General features: G+C 33.5%; 1 protein-coding gene across 2 annotated transcripts in view; it reads right to left on the bottom strand.

Moving 5' to 3' along the window:
- Positions 1–6,993: 6,993 nt before the first annotated feature.
- Positions 6,994–16,362, bottom strand: part of ZDHHC21 (zinc finger DHHC-type palmitoyltransferase 21) — a 67,963-nt gene continuing 58,594 nt past the window's right edge. For both annotated transcript variants that reach the window (XM_001365943.4, XM_056805358.1), the window contains one exon: positions 6,994–15,882. In XM_001365943.4, coding sequence (XP_001365980.1) covers positions 15,750–15,882 — 133 coding nt within the window. In that variant the 3' untranslated portion in view covers positions 6,994–15,749. The remainder of the gene's footprint in view (positions 15,883–16,362) is intronic.

The following is a 16,362-nucleotide window of genomic DNA, read 5'->3' as shown; positions in this document are numbered from 1 at the left end:
ATATGTTGTATGTCCTATTTCTTACCTCCAAATATATTAGTTCTTGAAATCACTGATTATTTTTGGTTAGCCCTTAGCACAGTATCATCATATACATTATAAGGTCTGAATAAATGTTTGTGGATTGTATTGGGGAGTTATAAAACAGACAGAAAAATCAATAACTGTCAAGAATGAAAATCAAGAATAAAAATGTGCTCTGAGTCCACTCATTCCACCTTGAATTTTGCCAGACACGTTCTATAAGCTATACAGAAATTCAACTTTGTAAGGAGTATGAGGATAGAGGCTATTGTCTTAGCTCTCCCATTTTAGCTCTCTGTTCATAGCAGATATTGTATCAATGTTTGTTCTATTTGAATTAGTTGATGAAAAGGAAATCCAAGTGTTTGGTTCTTGTTTTGTTGATTGGGCATAAAAAAAAAAGTTGTAGGAAGAACTTGGGCATCTAGGTGGAGCAGTGGATAGACCACCAGGTCTAGGTCAGGAAGATTCATGTTCCCAACTTCAAATCTAGCTTCAGAACACTTACAAGCTGTGTGACCCTGAGTAAGTCACATAATCGTGAATCTGATTTCCTTTAGTTTCCTCATCTGTCAAATGGGTTGAAGAAGGAAATGGCAAACCAGTCCAGTATCATTGCCAAGAATTGGAGTGAAGAGTCAGTTATGACTGAAAAGCAACCATAAAGGAAATCCTTAGGTAATTCCATTTATGAGGATTTACTTATCCAACAAATCCCAATGTCTCTTTCTCCTAAAGACCTCATTCTATACTGTCAAGATTATAGCACACGTGTCAATCAGAAGATCTTCCTTGTCACTTCCTGTCAACTATGCCTGCTGAATTTTGTTCATAATAAGCTGCCCCATAAAGTACATCTGTTCTGCTAATTTAATTTACACTCTTTCTTTGCACACCTATTCCTGGGAAGCAACACTTCAGGAGGGAAGCTAATGCTTTCTGGTAGAGAATATCACTAATTTTTAACAAGTCTAACATTTGCCTGGAATCAGGCCACCACAAACACAATGGAAAGTGTTTTTATTTTATGACTTGACTTGGAATTACGATCATTTTTCAAGCTAATATCTTTAAAGCCTCTGAATTTCTCAGTAGACTATACCACTCACTTCCAGTTTATTATACTTCCTAATTATCTCCACCTGTCCTTTAAGGGCAGACTATGCTTATAACTCCCAGTTTAATCTATCCATAGTCCCACCTGTCCTCTAGGGGGGAAACTAGACAACTAACTCCCAATTTATTTGACTCTCCAATATATCTGGGTTGTTGAAATAATGGAACAGAATGGAACTGTTGGCAAATCCTACCATAAGAAGTCAGAGGAGGGAGAAAGAAAGCTATTTTTGTCCTCTGGGAGAGAAAAATCAAGAGGACTACCAACAAGAGTCCAAGCTTTTTGCAAATGTTCTAGCAAAGAAAGTCAAGTGTTGGGCAGTGTCATTTCTCAAACCTCCCCCATGAAATTCCCCTTTTCCTGTTTGTGAGAAAGGGCAAATTCCTCTAGGAAAATGGATCCTTCAATAGCTGACCACTGCTTGACTTTGTCTAAATTTTAAAATCCTCCACTAGAGTGAATCAGGCAACTGATATAGGACCTTCTCCTTTTCCGTACCCCTACCCTCATCTATTTCTGTTCCAGTATTAATTGAAAAGCTTAAATGGTTTCTAAGGTCAAGATATTTATTTTGTTGTCCATTACTCCATTAAATATAATCAATTTAATTTTTCAGGGGAAAATTATTTCATTTTAGGACTATCTAGAACTCTCATTTGTTCTTCATTTCTCTCCCTTTCAACCTAAAATTCACCTATCTGTCCTATTTATCTGTTCATTTACACCTCCACCAGAATACTGGGCAGAGAGAAAAAACCAACCCAAACTCCGTATTGGCCAATTTTGCTTCTTGTTTAAAAGTCTGATGATATTGAAATTATTGGCTGTGTTGTTTATTGGGTTATTTGTAGACTTAACTTGTTCTTCCTAGCCTGCTCTCCCAAGAGTATTGTTCTTATGACACTAACATGTATCAAATGTTACTGGCTTAGGTGCAGTGAATAGGACACTGCTCGTAAGAGTTGTGAAGACCTGGATTCAAGTTTCACCTCTGACAGCTACTGACTATTTGACCCTGGACAAGTTACTTATCCTTTCATGGCTCTCAGGCAATTCTCTAAGTTAAAACTTGCAGAAATGGCACAGATCCATCCATAGTGGCAAGGTCATATCTCCACTGAGAGCTCCTTAAACTAATGAAAATGCAGGCTCACTTTTTTAAGCTGGTTTTCCTACATTATGTCCAGAAGATAATTTGAGCTTTCTTCTATTTATTTAAACATTGCTTTATTTGCCTATTAGTGCCTGGCACTAATTCACTTAGAATTGTTTATGTTTGTTGATTAATTAGTAGGTATTTTCTATTAAGAATGTAATTAGACTTTGGACCTCAAAAGGCAGATACTAAATCTGTATGGCATTTTAGAATATTAGTATCTTCACTGAATTATTTGGTTTCAGATGAGTTTTAAAAAACATGTTTTCATAATGTCCCCCTCTAGGCTATGCCATGATATTTAATATGGCAGGCCAGGTGGAACTCTCCATATTAGATGGACTCATTAAACTACTTTTACTTTTTTCTCCATTTTTTACATTGTGAACATATTTCAAATATTTTTAGAATACCCAGGGGGTCTCTTACAAATCAGGTCTTTACTCCTAAAAGCAACAAGGAAACAAAGAAGTTTCAGGATTGGCCATTTTACCAGTCAGTAAAATAGGAGCCTGCTAAATAGAATTGAGAGTGTACTTGGCACATACTTTATACATTTCATCATAAGAACATGTCTCATTAACTAGAAATGGTCATCACTAATTCATCAAAGATTACCCATCCATAGTGATGGTGTGGAACTATGAAACCTAATATCTCAAATTCTCAATGGAGTCACTTATTACTTTTGCCAAGACTCAGCAGAGGTTACTGCTTGGAGAGCAATTGTATTTTAAGGAATAATAGCTTTACTTTTTTAAAGACAGGGTCTGCTTTTTTTTGGTATTAAAAATTAGCATTATCCAGACTCAACTGCATATCTATACATCATACCAAGCAGACACTAGAAGTTGGAAAGCTCATTTTATTACTTTAGCTGCAAGTGTCTATTTCAATTTATCTATTCAATAAAGTATTTCCTACTCTGAGGCTTTTTGCAGTACAATGTACATGGCGGATTATGTGCCTGATCTTTAAGCAAAAGGGTTTTTGGTTTTTTTTGGGGGGGGGGGTTGTTGTTCTGAGAATCCTAATGAGAAAAATATTGTGAGTCTAGAGAACACACAAAGAATGTGCTGTGACTGATACAAGTTCTGGTCTGTTTTTTTTAATTAGCTTAAATGTATTTTATTCAAACTAACACACATCCTCCATCCTTCCTTAGCCCTGTTTACTCAGCTGGATGTCCACAGGGTCCAATTTTCCCTCCAATTGCCCTCGCACACTAATATAATTGCTGCTCATATGGGTAATTGGTCAGCCTACAGCAGCGTTTGTATGCATTTGCTCATCTGCAGTATCTGGCAGCTTCTCAAATGAATTTGTAGGCTCATAGCTCTAGCATGGATTTTCAGTTTTTGTCTCTTCACATAAAAGCTAAACAACCCAATAAATCTTTAAAGGAGCTCTTTTAAAAAAAAAAAGCTTTTTAAAATACAGTTAACATACACATTATTTCAAATGCACATAAGCCTCTATTCAATACCTCCCTTACTCTAAATAGTTAAGCCAAATTAAACAGATTTGATACAATTCTAGTAAAGAAAAAAGCAGTGTTTTACCTTGAGAATTTAAAAAACGGTCATTTCACAAGTTGACTTAACACACATAAAAGAAATCAACGTCATTTTACAACATTTTGGTGTGGTTTTGTTTTTTAGAAAGTTTAAAGATGTAGGGCTGTCACATTTTGAGCTAGAAGGGACCCAGTTAATAAGTAGCTGAGACAGAATGAAAACCTAAGGTTTCTGTCTCAAAAATCCAGATTTCTTTTCACTGTGCTTTGCTGCCTCCCAATCTATTTCTCCTTTGACCCTCAGCCATCTACATGAGGTCTTTTCTCTTCAAATACACATTTACTTCCAAGTGAGCCAAAATTCTACCTTTATGATGCTGAGGATACATATTTGTGTGTGTGCATGCACATAATACCTATACATGGGTGAATAGAAATATAGCTACCTCTATATGTATAGAGAGTCTTTGCATGGGGTATACATATGGATAGACAGAGATAAAAATATATAATTATCTCTATACCTGTATCTAGATATAGAATCTAAAGGATTATCCCTATCTCATGCCTACATATAGAGATAAAATCTATAATGTTATCTATATTTCTATATTTGTATATAGATATAAATCCTATAGGATTATCTCTAACTCCGTATAGATATAAAATCTGTAATTATCTGTTTTGCTATAACTGTATACAGACAAAATCTCCAACATAATTTGTATTTCTAATCTATATAGATGTAAAATCTATAGCATTATCTCTTTATAGAGATATACAGTCTATAGAACTATCTCTATACTGGTACGTAGTACATATTTATGACACTTGTGTACATATACTTGTATTCTTTACGGTATCCATGAAGGACACTTCCTAAGATCTACCGTGGATGGCTGAAGCCATAGAACGAAAGGAACGCTTGCTGTTAATCATGGGGTAACTGAATCAGTGGATACGGGGGCACAAGCGCACTACCAGGATGGCGACTCTTGGGCTTTGGGGCCATTATCCCACTAAGTAAAGGCTTTCTTAAACAAAGCACTATGATCACACTGCAGTGAATGCAATCAGTGAGAACACTAGAGGCAGAATGGAAGAGTTTCACATGAATGGTGGTTATGGGGGCCAAGGGAAATGGGTCAGATAATAGGGCTGGTGGACTTCGTCATGTTACAGCTTATTCTCACTTAGCCGTGGTTTGAAACTTACCAACTGTTTAAAAATCCTTTCTGGAATTTTCTCTTTTTTTTCCCATGGCAAACCACAGGTAACTGAATAGGCAGGTACCAAATCAGTGGATGGGGTACAACTATAGATCCACTGTACATACACACACACACACACAATGCCCACATATGAATACTATATATACACGATATATTTACATGCATTATATATACGCCCATATATGCACACACACTCACAGAAGTACAGCTCCTCATTAGGACCCTTCATACCTCTAGCCAAAAAAACCATAATTGCAGTCAATGCCTCATAGCAGAGAAAAGAAGGAATTTTTAAAAGTATACCAACTTTAGGTGTTTAAAACAATCAATTGCTCTGAGTAACAAAGTAAACTAGATGCAAAGAAAAGATGCTACTTTTGAATAAAAGTGATGATCAGTCAACAAGCATTAAACACCTACTGTGTACTCAGGGCTCTGCAAGGTGAAAGGGAAGGCAATTTATAAATAAGTACTTAAGGAACTTGCATAGTAATGATAATTTAGTTGGCATTCTATGATGACTATAAAATTAATCTGTGCTCATAAGAAGTTCTAGAGGCAAGACAGAAATGAAAGAGTTCCTCCCTTCAAGGAACATTCATTTTATTGGTGGTGTAGAATATAACACGTAGACAGAATAGTGTCACCTAAATTCATTTGACTGAGAGAAAAGGGATAATAAGGAGGATCAGAGAAGGCTTCAAGGAGGAAGTCTGGCAAGTAAAGTTGGACCGTAAAAGAAGGTAGGTTCCAAAAAGGCTCGAGAGAGAAAAGTGAGTGCATTCCGGGCAAGGGTATGATGGCAAGAAATGGAATGCCTTATTTAGCATACCAGTGGTCCAGTTTGACAAGAAGGGATATTGAACAGAATGAACATTTATAAAGCATCTGCGTGCAGGGCACTGTCCTAAGCACTTTACAAATATTGTCTCATTTGATACAACAATCCTGGGAAGTATGTGCTGTAATTACCTCTATTTTACAGTTGAGAAAACTAAGGCAAAGAAGTTAAGCGATCTGCCCAGAGTCATTTAGTGGCTCAGGCTTAAAATGAACTCAGCTCATCTTGACTCCAGGTGGAGTACTCTTTCCACTGTACCACCAAGCTGCCTCTCTGATGGGAATGTGTTCTAGAGGGACAATGGCATAAAAGTAGGATGGGACCAAACTGTGGAAATTAATCTTTAAGGCTGAAAAAAACTAAATTTTATTTTGTAGTCACTATGGAGAAGCTTCAGACTTGTTCACTAGGAAGATTATATTTTGCAGCTACGTGGGGAAGAGAATGGAAAAGGAAGAATATTGATCTATATTAAATGGGTACTTAATAAAGATTTGGGAAACAATATTTTAAAATAGATAGGAACTAACTAATTAGTTGAAGACTTTAGGAAGTCTTAAGGAAACTTAAATTAAAATAGGACCCTGTCTTTTGCCCAAAAAGATGATGTTTTAATATTTATTTTCAAGACAAGTGCTCAATTGCTTTTTTAGGCCAAGTTATGTTTTAAACTAACCCACATTGCACTTTAGTTTTGCCTTTGAGATGAAGACATCAAAGCAATAGGCTCCATGGGGAATACTCTTGAAGCACACATTGACTTGGGTATAATTTTCATTAACTTTCAAGTCTATGTATAAAGGTCTGATTTCTCTCACATTCTTTCAACTTAAAAAACCCCAACTTTTACTTGTATTATTTTTCCGTCACCTATTCTATTTCCCAATTTGGGATTAGCTAAGCATTTTTCTCAGAAATTATTCCCTCATAAAGCTAATGGTATTAATGGCTCATGGATCCAACAATATATTTAAACCTCCTAGTTAAAAATTATGCTCAAGACATACGGGTATAAAAAGCAAGTGGCAAACATACAAAACACTACAAGGTAGACTATAGGCTGACTTAAATAACTGGTGGCCTGGGAAGAAAACAAATTTCTGCAACTTTTGTTTTAAAAATATTTATTTAAAAATAAGATTTCTAAAAATACAATACATAATACATTTCAATAGAAGTAAAAATTTCACAATTTAAATTAAAATAATCTGTAAAGAAAATAGAAATATTACATGAATAAAACAAAAGAAAATACAAAACCCATTTTCATAAGGTAGACACATAATTTTACTTTTTCATTTAAAGAACCAGTGCATGTTGCTTATTTAAACAAGTAAATCCCAGGTATATTTATCCATTTTCCTTCCTTTCTTCCACCTCCCATTACTTCTCAGTCTCTGATCAGATCTCTCCCTTTTTAACTTATCAGCACTCTAAGTAACTGCGACAGTGCAGATTTTGTCATACAATGCCCTATGATAACAGTCATGTTATAATAGTAACAACAAAGCAGCAAAACAGTACATAAATTTACACTCAAATGTACTATAAAATATTTTTTACAAGACTGATAATTGATATTTTTAGGGATTCTAGGAACAGGACCTTTGCATGACACTTAGAGAATAGAAAAAGTTAAAACAGTCTCAGGAATACATGCCAAATACACACACACACACACATACACAACATGGAGTGTACAGATTTTTCTGTATCTCAGAGCAGCACAGATTTGGTCTTGTCACTAAAAATTCCAAATCACATCTCATTGGCATAGGGCACAAAGGATTAAAAAGAAATGACAAATTCTAGTGCATAAGGCATGGTCAAATAAACTGGCCAATCTTGTTCAATCCCATAACTGAGATCCTTCTCATGCTTCACGTTAAATTTGCACATGAGTCTCAGTAACTCTCTATTATAGTGTTTTGATTTGCTCCTACCATATCCCTCTACTGGTTTAACCTCTTCTTGTTAAAGACTGGGAATGTCCATTTTCTTCTATCTTATTATGGGGAAATACCTGTGGCTTTGCTCAGCATCAGGCTAAGCAATCATATTCACCCAGGGTATATTAAACAATTCAGAAATAAATCACCTGGCTTGGAATTAACATAGTGGCTATACACTCTATATCATGTTGCAACCTCAAGAGATGCAATATTGCTTGTTCTTTCTTTGTCCTCTAATTTTGCTGCGTGAATTTTGACATTTCGAGATTCTGCTGAAACAGTTCTGATTCACAGGTTCCATTTGCATTTCTGATTCAAAACTAAACTTTTTCCATGTAAGTAGTCAGAAAAATCATGACAATACCATATACTATACCTATATTTAGCAAAGACTAATGAACAATAAAACATTTTAAATTTGATTGTCTAGTTTATTAACATACACACTGATAAAATTCTTTTAATTGATTGGCAATTCAGCTGAAATTTTTAAGAGACTGGTAGTTTGAAGAAAATGGAGGAAAGAGGAAAAAAAAGGAAAAATCCTACAAAAATGGGCACTCTCCTCATTCAAGAAATTATTTATTCTAGATGAAAGGTAAAGAATGTCATTTTCATTTAGTTTATAGTATATCTCTTTTTATGCTATGTGTTCCAAAAGTTTTATGTACCATGTAATTTTTATTAAATGAACCGCATCTTTCAGTACAAGAAGTTTTTTCTTTTCCAAAATAATTTGGCCTCAGAAACCTTTTATACAGAATCAGTCAATGTTGGGTACTACAGTCTTGGGGGCAGGTAGGGGTAGGTGAGGAAGTCAAGGAAAATAAGATTAAGTCATAACAAGGGACACTCTTGTGGGACATAGGTTGCCACTTTGACACCTGGTGTGTGTGTTGGGGTGAAATGGAATATTTGGAATCTCTGAACCTTGGCTCACACATAATTCCATTCCCCTTCAAGTCAATAAAGGCTTGCTCATACTCCTGGGAGTTCCTAGCCAAGGTTTCTCTCTTCCATATTTACTCACATTTCTGCCCCTTTTTCAGGAACAAAGATGCCAATTAGCTACAGCTTTAGTAATCCTTCTTTTCTTTTGCCCTCCACCAAACTTCTTTTTCACATAGCAAGGCAAGGGAGAACATAGGTTGGGAAGCACTGTGCTAAGGGAACCTGTACTAAGAACTATAAATCCATCTTTAAAGTAAATAACCATTCCCAAATTTATATTTTGTGTAAAAAATGAATATTCACATGCCATATTTGTTTTAGCTCAAGGTATATATCCTGAGTACCTCTCATGGAAACATGAGCCTGTTTCTATTTTTGTTTTAAGAGTAGAAGTTAATTTTTTACTTTAATAGCAAGGCAAATGGTACAATTTTCATAATGCTTTCTTTTGGAGGTATAATTATTTTTAATAGAAAAGATTTAGAATTTTTGTTTTCTAAACCAAAATGACCTTCAACTTATGGACAGCAAAAATTTTGGATGACTTAACACTGTTCCAGCCTAATTTAATAGAGGTCTTTTAGGGTATATGTTTTTCTATATTAATAAAAATGAACCTTTTCACATACACAAAAATGAAGAAAATCTCTTATGAAAAGCTTCTACTATTTTGAAAGTAGTTTGTTAAGTTACTTTGTAAGGTAGTAAATTTACATTAGAATAATCAAATTAAATTCAAAAACATATATCACTATCAGACCTAAATGGAAAAAAAAGTCCAAAGAAGAGCTATTTAAAATTTATTATACTAATTCAATAATGTATATAAATTAGAATCTGTTAATAGAAACTGATCTGACATTAAATTCAATTATTATAAAATTAAATACATATTTTACTCACTTCACACAGGGGAAAAAATCTTTCAGTCTACAACAATAAAACATTTCAACTCTTTGGTGCAGGAGCTAGAAATATCAGATGCACAAAACTAAGCAAGTAGCACCAGGATCTCTCTTAGTGGTTGAGGTTGGGAAATAACGACTTTGAGTACAATCAAGCAAAAATAATATACAAAGCATATTGGCAAATATATAATGCTTGGGATTCATAAGTATGCTTTCACTTCACTTTACAATTTCACAAACAAAACCCTACATGTAGTAAACCAATACACAAAACATGTTACTTTTCCATCTTAATTCATATAAAATTACCAATAAATCAAGTTTCTCCCAGAATATTCAGTTATTCTCATAAACCACAGCCTTGACTTTTTATAGTGTTACTGCAACATACCAAAAGGAATAGAGATTTTGAGGTATTTAATATAAGGTAAGAGAAATGTAAGCAATAATCACTATGTTTCTAAATCAGTGACTCTACTTCTGTCAGAATAAGAGACAAGGGTTTTTTGTTGAGCTCATTAGAATGAACAGAAAAAGTATCTTGATGAGGATATAAAATGGACCCCTGGCATTTGGGAAAACAGTCTTGTTGTTCCCAAATCTAACTTTGTGGAAGCTATTAATGTCTTCTCAGTTAAAATAACTTCAAACTTCACATTATTTTTATCCCTCACAATTCATGTTAAGAAACATATCACTACAATATATAATCTAAGGTGTAAAACAATTTCTAAAAGATACCTAATCCAGCTGTAAAGAAACAATGGAGATTCCTCATAGTAAATATCTTATCCAAAATGAAAGCATTCACATGCATTAGGAACTTAGTCATCAATTAGTCAACCTAGCTCAGTCAACCCTGACTTTTCTTGAATATATTACTGGAAGTACCATAAAGTGGTAAAACAAATCTATTTGCTGGGTATCCTCCCAATTTTAGTATGTTGCAGAAGGATAAATTGGGAAGAATTCCATAATGAGTAAAATTACTGAATTCTCCGGTGAGACAAAAAACAGAGAAAAGACAAGCCTGTTACTGAGAAGCTGATTATTAATGACAAAAACTTTTCATCTTCCTTATCGTTGCTTCCTCCACCCACTGCACTCCTCTTTTAAGGCAGAATATTCATTATTCATTAGTGCTTATTTCATATGTGGTGGGGAAGTACAGAAAGAAATCATAAAATTCTGTCACTTTTTCATAACCATGGCAAAAGATGATGGAACAGGCAGTTAAGACTGAATGCTAAAAGAGTTTATTCTGTACTTATATCAGTGCTATTCCTGATCCAAATTAGCACAGATTACTGTTAGCTCACTAAATTACAACACCTGAAGACCAGATAAAAGTAAAAAAAAATGCGCCTTAAATGTCATTATACATCTGTGTTCTATAGGATGATAAAAGGCAGAAGTCTGAGGAAATAGGCCCTTTCCAGGCAGAACTATGCTGAACAGCTAACCATTTCACTGGAAGCAGAGATGCCAATATTGAGTGAGGTATGTAATGCAATCAATTAATGATCACAATGGTTTTAGTAAGCTAATTCCGCTCCTTTCTCAGATATTTCTGTAGAACACCTTGGTGGTATTTTGAAGAAGGCTAATTAGAAGAAACAATACAATTTAGCAAATTGGAGATGAATTTCAGAATTTGAAAGAACATAAAGCCTTTTAAAAAGTATCCACATTATTATTTAGCTAAATGTTAAAGGATACCCAAAAGTAAAAAAATATAACATATGTACACATCTGCTAATTCTTAAGGTGTCATTTTTTAAAGTGTCAATATTTTATATACAAATAACGGAAAGCTCATAGAAAGCCAGGTAAAAATCTAATATTAACAAATGATGATTATGTCTGTCAGTGGTATTCTAAATAAATACTAACTATATATCCAGTCTCAAACCGATGTTTAAAACCTAGATAAGCTATGACTTAGTAAAGTGAGTCTGATAATTTGGTCACATGGGAAACACAGAGAAAGAAAAAAAAGAAGAAAAACCTAGGAAGAGATCATTAATTTTGTTAATTAATATTATGCACTATAAATAAGGGTTATATTATTCTCTATAACAGCATATATTTTTAATCATTGATACGGAGTGAAATCTTAACATCTATACATGCAAGAACAATGGAATAACCTAAAATCTATTTATACTACTATTATTTAAAATCACTTATTCTTTCTGCCTGGGAGAGTATTCAGACAAAAGCTCATGGTCTGCATTCAAAAATAATAAAGTCAACAAGGACATAGATTTTGAAAAACTATTAATTTGTGTAAAAGTGACTTGAAAAGTTTAACAAATATGAGTTATAATTAACATGCCATAACTAGAGTCATCATTGACAAGGCATTGAAAAAGTATTAAATTTAATTATGCCAGAAAAGAACAAAAGTTAAGAATATTGAAATCCTGTTCACATTCAACAAATGTGTTACTTTTTAAAAGTAAACTATAATTTCTGCAGAAAATTTAGGATAAAGATTTACAGAAATTTTATATCAACCAAAATTAAGTTTTTCAGCACAATTCTAAAGCAAAATAATAGATGTCATTACAGAATGTTAGTTTATTATTATTTTTAAACTAAATTTGGGGCACAACATATGATAAATATAATGCCTTGGTTTACTTATGTAGCTATACGTATGTACTACTAAGCTAAGCACTATATCATACATAAGTAAATTTGTGAATAAAAACAAAAATCAGTTTTATTGCTCATGAGTTCTAGTTTCCAATTCTTGGAACATTGGAATTTTTAAATTTAAATTTTTAAAAATTTTCCACACCACCAATAACTTTTATGGGACTTGAATCTCTTTTGACACATTTCATTCAATAAAAAATGAAGTATTTCTAAGAATTCCTTTTATGCAACATCCAGAATCTATCACTCATAATATTAATGGCATCATATCTTTTCCAGTGCCAGTAATTCTTTTCCAATCTCAATACATTTATTGTTTTAATATTTATGTAAAGCTTATAATAAATTAAATGAATATGTAAAAGTATTAAACCTAAATTGGTTCAATGAAAAGATAAAAAGGAAAAGCAAACTAAATTCTTATTAAATATATGTTTTAAGAGATGCAAAAATACCAACCTTAAAACGTTTTTAAGGTATTGACTGTCTATGCTTGCTGATTTAACTGCAGGGTCTATATTCATCTTTAACTTGCTCAAATAGATTTATTAAATAAAATTAATGAATAGGTTATTAAATTAGTGATCCTACAATAAAGTAAAACTTCTAATTCTTGATAATTAATAAATTCTCAATAATTTGGATATAGCTCAAAACAAAAATCATTACTGTGCCCATGAGATATTAACTAAAATTTTATAATGAAAATTACAAAATAATAATATAAAACATTTAAGTGAAACACAGTAACATATGAATTGGAAAATGACATATACATAGAAACACATACTCATTTTTTAAAGACTTTATATTTTCCTTACATGCTTCTTTTAAAATTTAGGCTTCTGATTCCCAAAAAGTTTGGTTCCTTAAGTTGTCACAAGGTAAAAGAACAAATCTCTCTAATTAATAAAAATAAATGCATCAGTCAACCAAAAGAGGGCGCATAGGGAACATAAGAGTTTGTGCTCCACCTTGGAGACTGTTCAAGTTATTTTCTCCAATAGATGAGTATCAAGATTCACAGGATAAATGTGTGCTAATTAGAGGATTTGGGAATGTTAAAAGCTAGGATTTGTATGTATTTGTCATATGTGTATATAGACTGATATGTAATATATCTGCCACGAAAATAATATAATCCCTTGCCTAGTCCTTGGGTTTATATTCCATGAGTCTCGCAGAGATAGTGTTAAGGCCAAGGCAGTGTAGCTATATAGACAGAAAAATAGGAAAGGAGGAGGAAAGAGTAAGAAGTCTCCCATTTTGCCCTTTCAATTATATTCTAGAACATATTGTAAGCAACGCTTACCTCCTCTACCTCTTGGGTCCCAAACCTAGCCAGCCTGAGCCCTCGTCCTCTGAGAAGGCAGTGATGGTCTGGCTTCTTCCCTTTAATTTAGAAGTAGGAATGATAGCTCTCTCCTAGGCATACTCCTGGGGGGCTTCCTTCAATGAACAAAGTATAAATACAACTTACTTCCCATCTACTTTATCTGTGAGCTCTCCAACAGGACCTAGTCACTTCTTTATGGTCTTGGCTTACAAAGTACATATATAGCTGTTCTTTTGACATTACTGTATTGGCTAAAACTGGCTTCATATCTCCAAGTATCCAATTATCAATTGGGTAAAATTTTTTAGCATATAGGATGAAGAGAATCCTGATTATTTGCCTGGTTTCACATGAATTCTGTTTTTAGAAGTGATATCTTAGCATTTGGCCAGGAGCAACAATGTTATTTTTTGTATTAAGCTATATACCCTGTCAGCACCAATAAATACCTTCATTTGCTGATATTAAATATTTAAGTTAAAAAAAACTCTAAATTTAGACCATGAAAAATATGTTGCATATTTTTCTAACTCTATTATTCCAGAATATTTTCTATATACAATATCTCAAAGCAATGACTACAATAAAGTGTCCAAGCTATACCTAAATTTTGTTTCATGATTTCCCAGGTATAATTACCTTAAAAGTAAGAGAAAGCAAAAAACTAACATATTAGAAGATAAACTGGTGAGGGATGATGAAACCTTCCAATTTATTCCTTAAGTAAAATAATGTGAATATTTTGAAGTTCTGAATGCTATAATAAAACATGTATTTTTTTAAAACATGTCACCTATTCACCCAAGAATTCTCTGACTTTCAAATATACCAGCATTATGATCATGTTTTAGTTTGGTAACATCAGAAAGGCTAATATTAGTTGCAGAAATTAAATTTCACTAACAAACATAACAATAGCCATTTCAAATAAAAAGGGACGCCAATAACCACAAAATAATATTTAAGCCCTAATTATGTTAGCCAATTAAAATTGAATTTCAATTGTATTTAGTGACAGCCAGAAATGGTTACTTATCTATTACAACTGTAACCGTATAAAAGAATACCTAAAAATACTTCACTGGTCAATATTTTTAAATATAAACATTCAAAAAGCAATTCTAGTTCTATTAGGAGATAAAAGGGTATTTTTGCACGCATATATTCCTCTATATACTATACATTATGTATTAAAATTAAATTGACATTTTCAAATGTATGAATCCTAATATGAGAAAAGGCAGAAATGAAATTAAGGTAAATTACTAGAAACAAATAAACAAAACAAATCTCAGTGGAAAATAGGAAAATATGTCCATTTGTCACATATTTCCTTTAGGTCTTTGCCCTTAATATCTTTTATCAACACAAGAGTGATAGATAACCTTAGTAGTAAAAATGTGTAGGATATTTTTTTTCTTGAAATGTTATACTTAAAGATGAAAATTTGAAGTCTTCCCTTTAAAAGACCTCTTTTAGGGAAAGGAATTAGGAAAAATAGGGAGGGACTATAAGGAAGAAGTCTGCTTCTTATAAAATACACTGCCTGTTTTCAGGGCTTTGCTGTATGGTTAATATCATGCAGGGTAAAGAAGGAGGAGATATAACGATTTACAATTACATTAAAAAAGAAAATCAGCATATAAGGTTTGTTAAAAAAAGTGAAGAATTTCAGATCTGGTAATACCATTTGAAAATGCAGAATTTAAGTAAACATCTGTAATTTTGCACAAAATAAAGTTACTAACAGTTTGTCCTACAATTAGTTCATCTCAATCATTGCCTTTTGAGTTTAAACAACAAACGAGTTTAAAGAAATCCCCATGGAAAGCTAATTTGAAAGTAAACACGCTTTAAAACTTAAATATAGATCTTGTATCAGTCCCACAACAGGATCAAGATCACTATTAAAATAAAGCCTGGGGCACATTATGATGCCTAAGATTGGTGGGTGGATTTTAATTGACTTGAAGACTGTCATAGTTCTATTATCATAAAACCTGTAACGCATTTCCAGCATGGAGGACCCATCTGTGCCCACCATCCATCTGTTTAGACGTGATTGGCAAAGTGGTAGGGAACTCTCAGTGGTTGCCTCTGCCTGAAAGGAATGAACCACAGGATCTTCCAACGAGTGCCAAAAACTTCTGAGAAGGTCTGCTGCCATGGCTTTCGGGGCCTCGATCTACAGAAGACAGCATTATTAGTGAAAGACAGCACTCCCATGGTGCACTTCAGTCAGCTAAAACAATGCAGGTTGGCTGGGGATCCATTACTGGACTCTGATGAATTGTGTCCCAGCATCACAAATACAGCTTTTCTTTCATTATGGCATGCAGCTGAGACTTAACACTGGATACCAGATATTGTATCTGGGTCGTCAATCAACTGAGGGCAACTTTTGAAGCAGAGGAGAATCTCACGATTAACAGAATGCATGTCAACAACACAGTAGCAACTGTCTTTTGATGTACTTTGGGGACAAAATAATTTAGCTTACTTTGGTTAGATAAAGAACAAAAATCATCAGTATTTATTTTGTATTGAAAAATATCACAACTGGAGGGCTGGAGATATGCTTGTCTAGTCCAGACCTCAGTGAGGGCAGCAAGAAAAAGCTGTCATTTCTATCTCCACGTGCACACTTTCAAACAGCTAATTCTTT

The sequence above is a fragment of the Monodelphis domestica genome, chromosome 7 (genome assembly GCF_027887165.1).
Source record: "Monodelphis domestica isolate mMonDom1 chromosome 7, mMonDom1.pri, whole genome shotgun sequence".
Taxonomy (NCBI): Eukaryota; Metazoa; Chordata; class Mammalia; order Didelphimorphia; family Didelphidae; genus Monodelphis; species Monodelphis domestica.
Note: the sequence above shows the minus strand (reverse complement) of the source record. Positions and strands in the feature narration are given on the sequence as shown.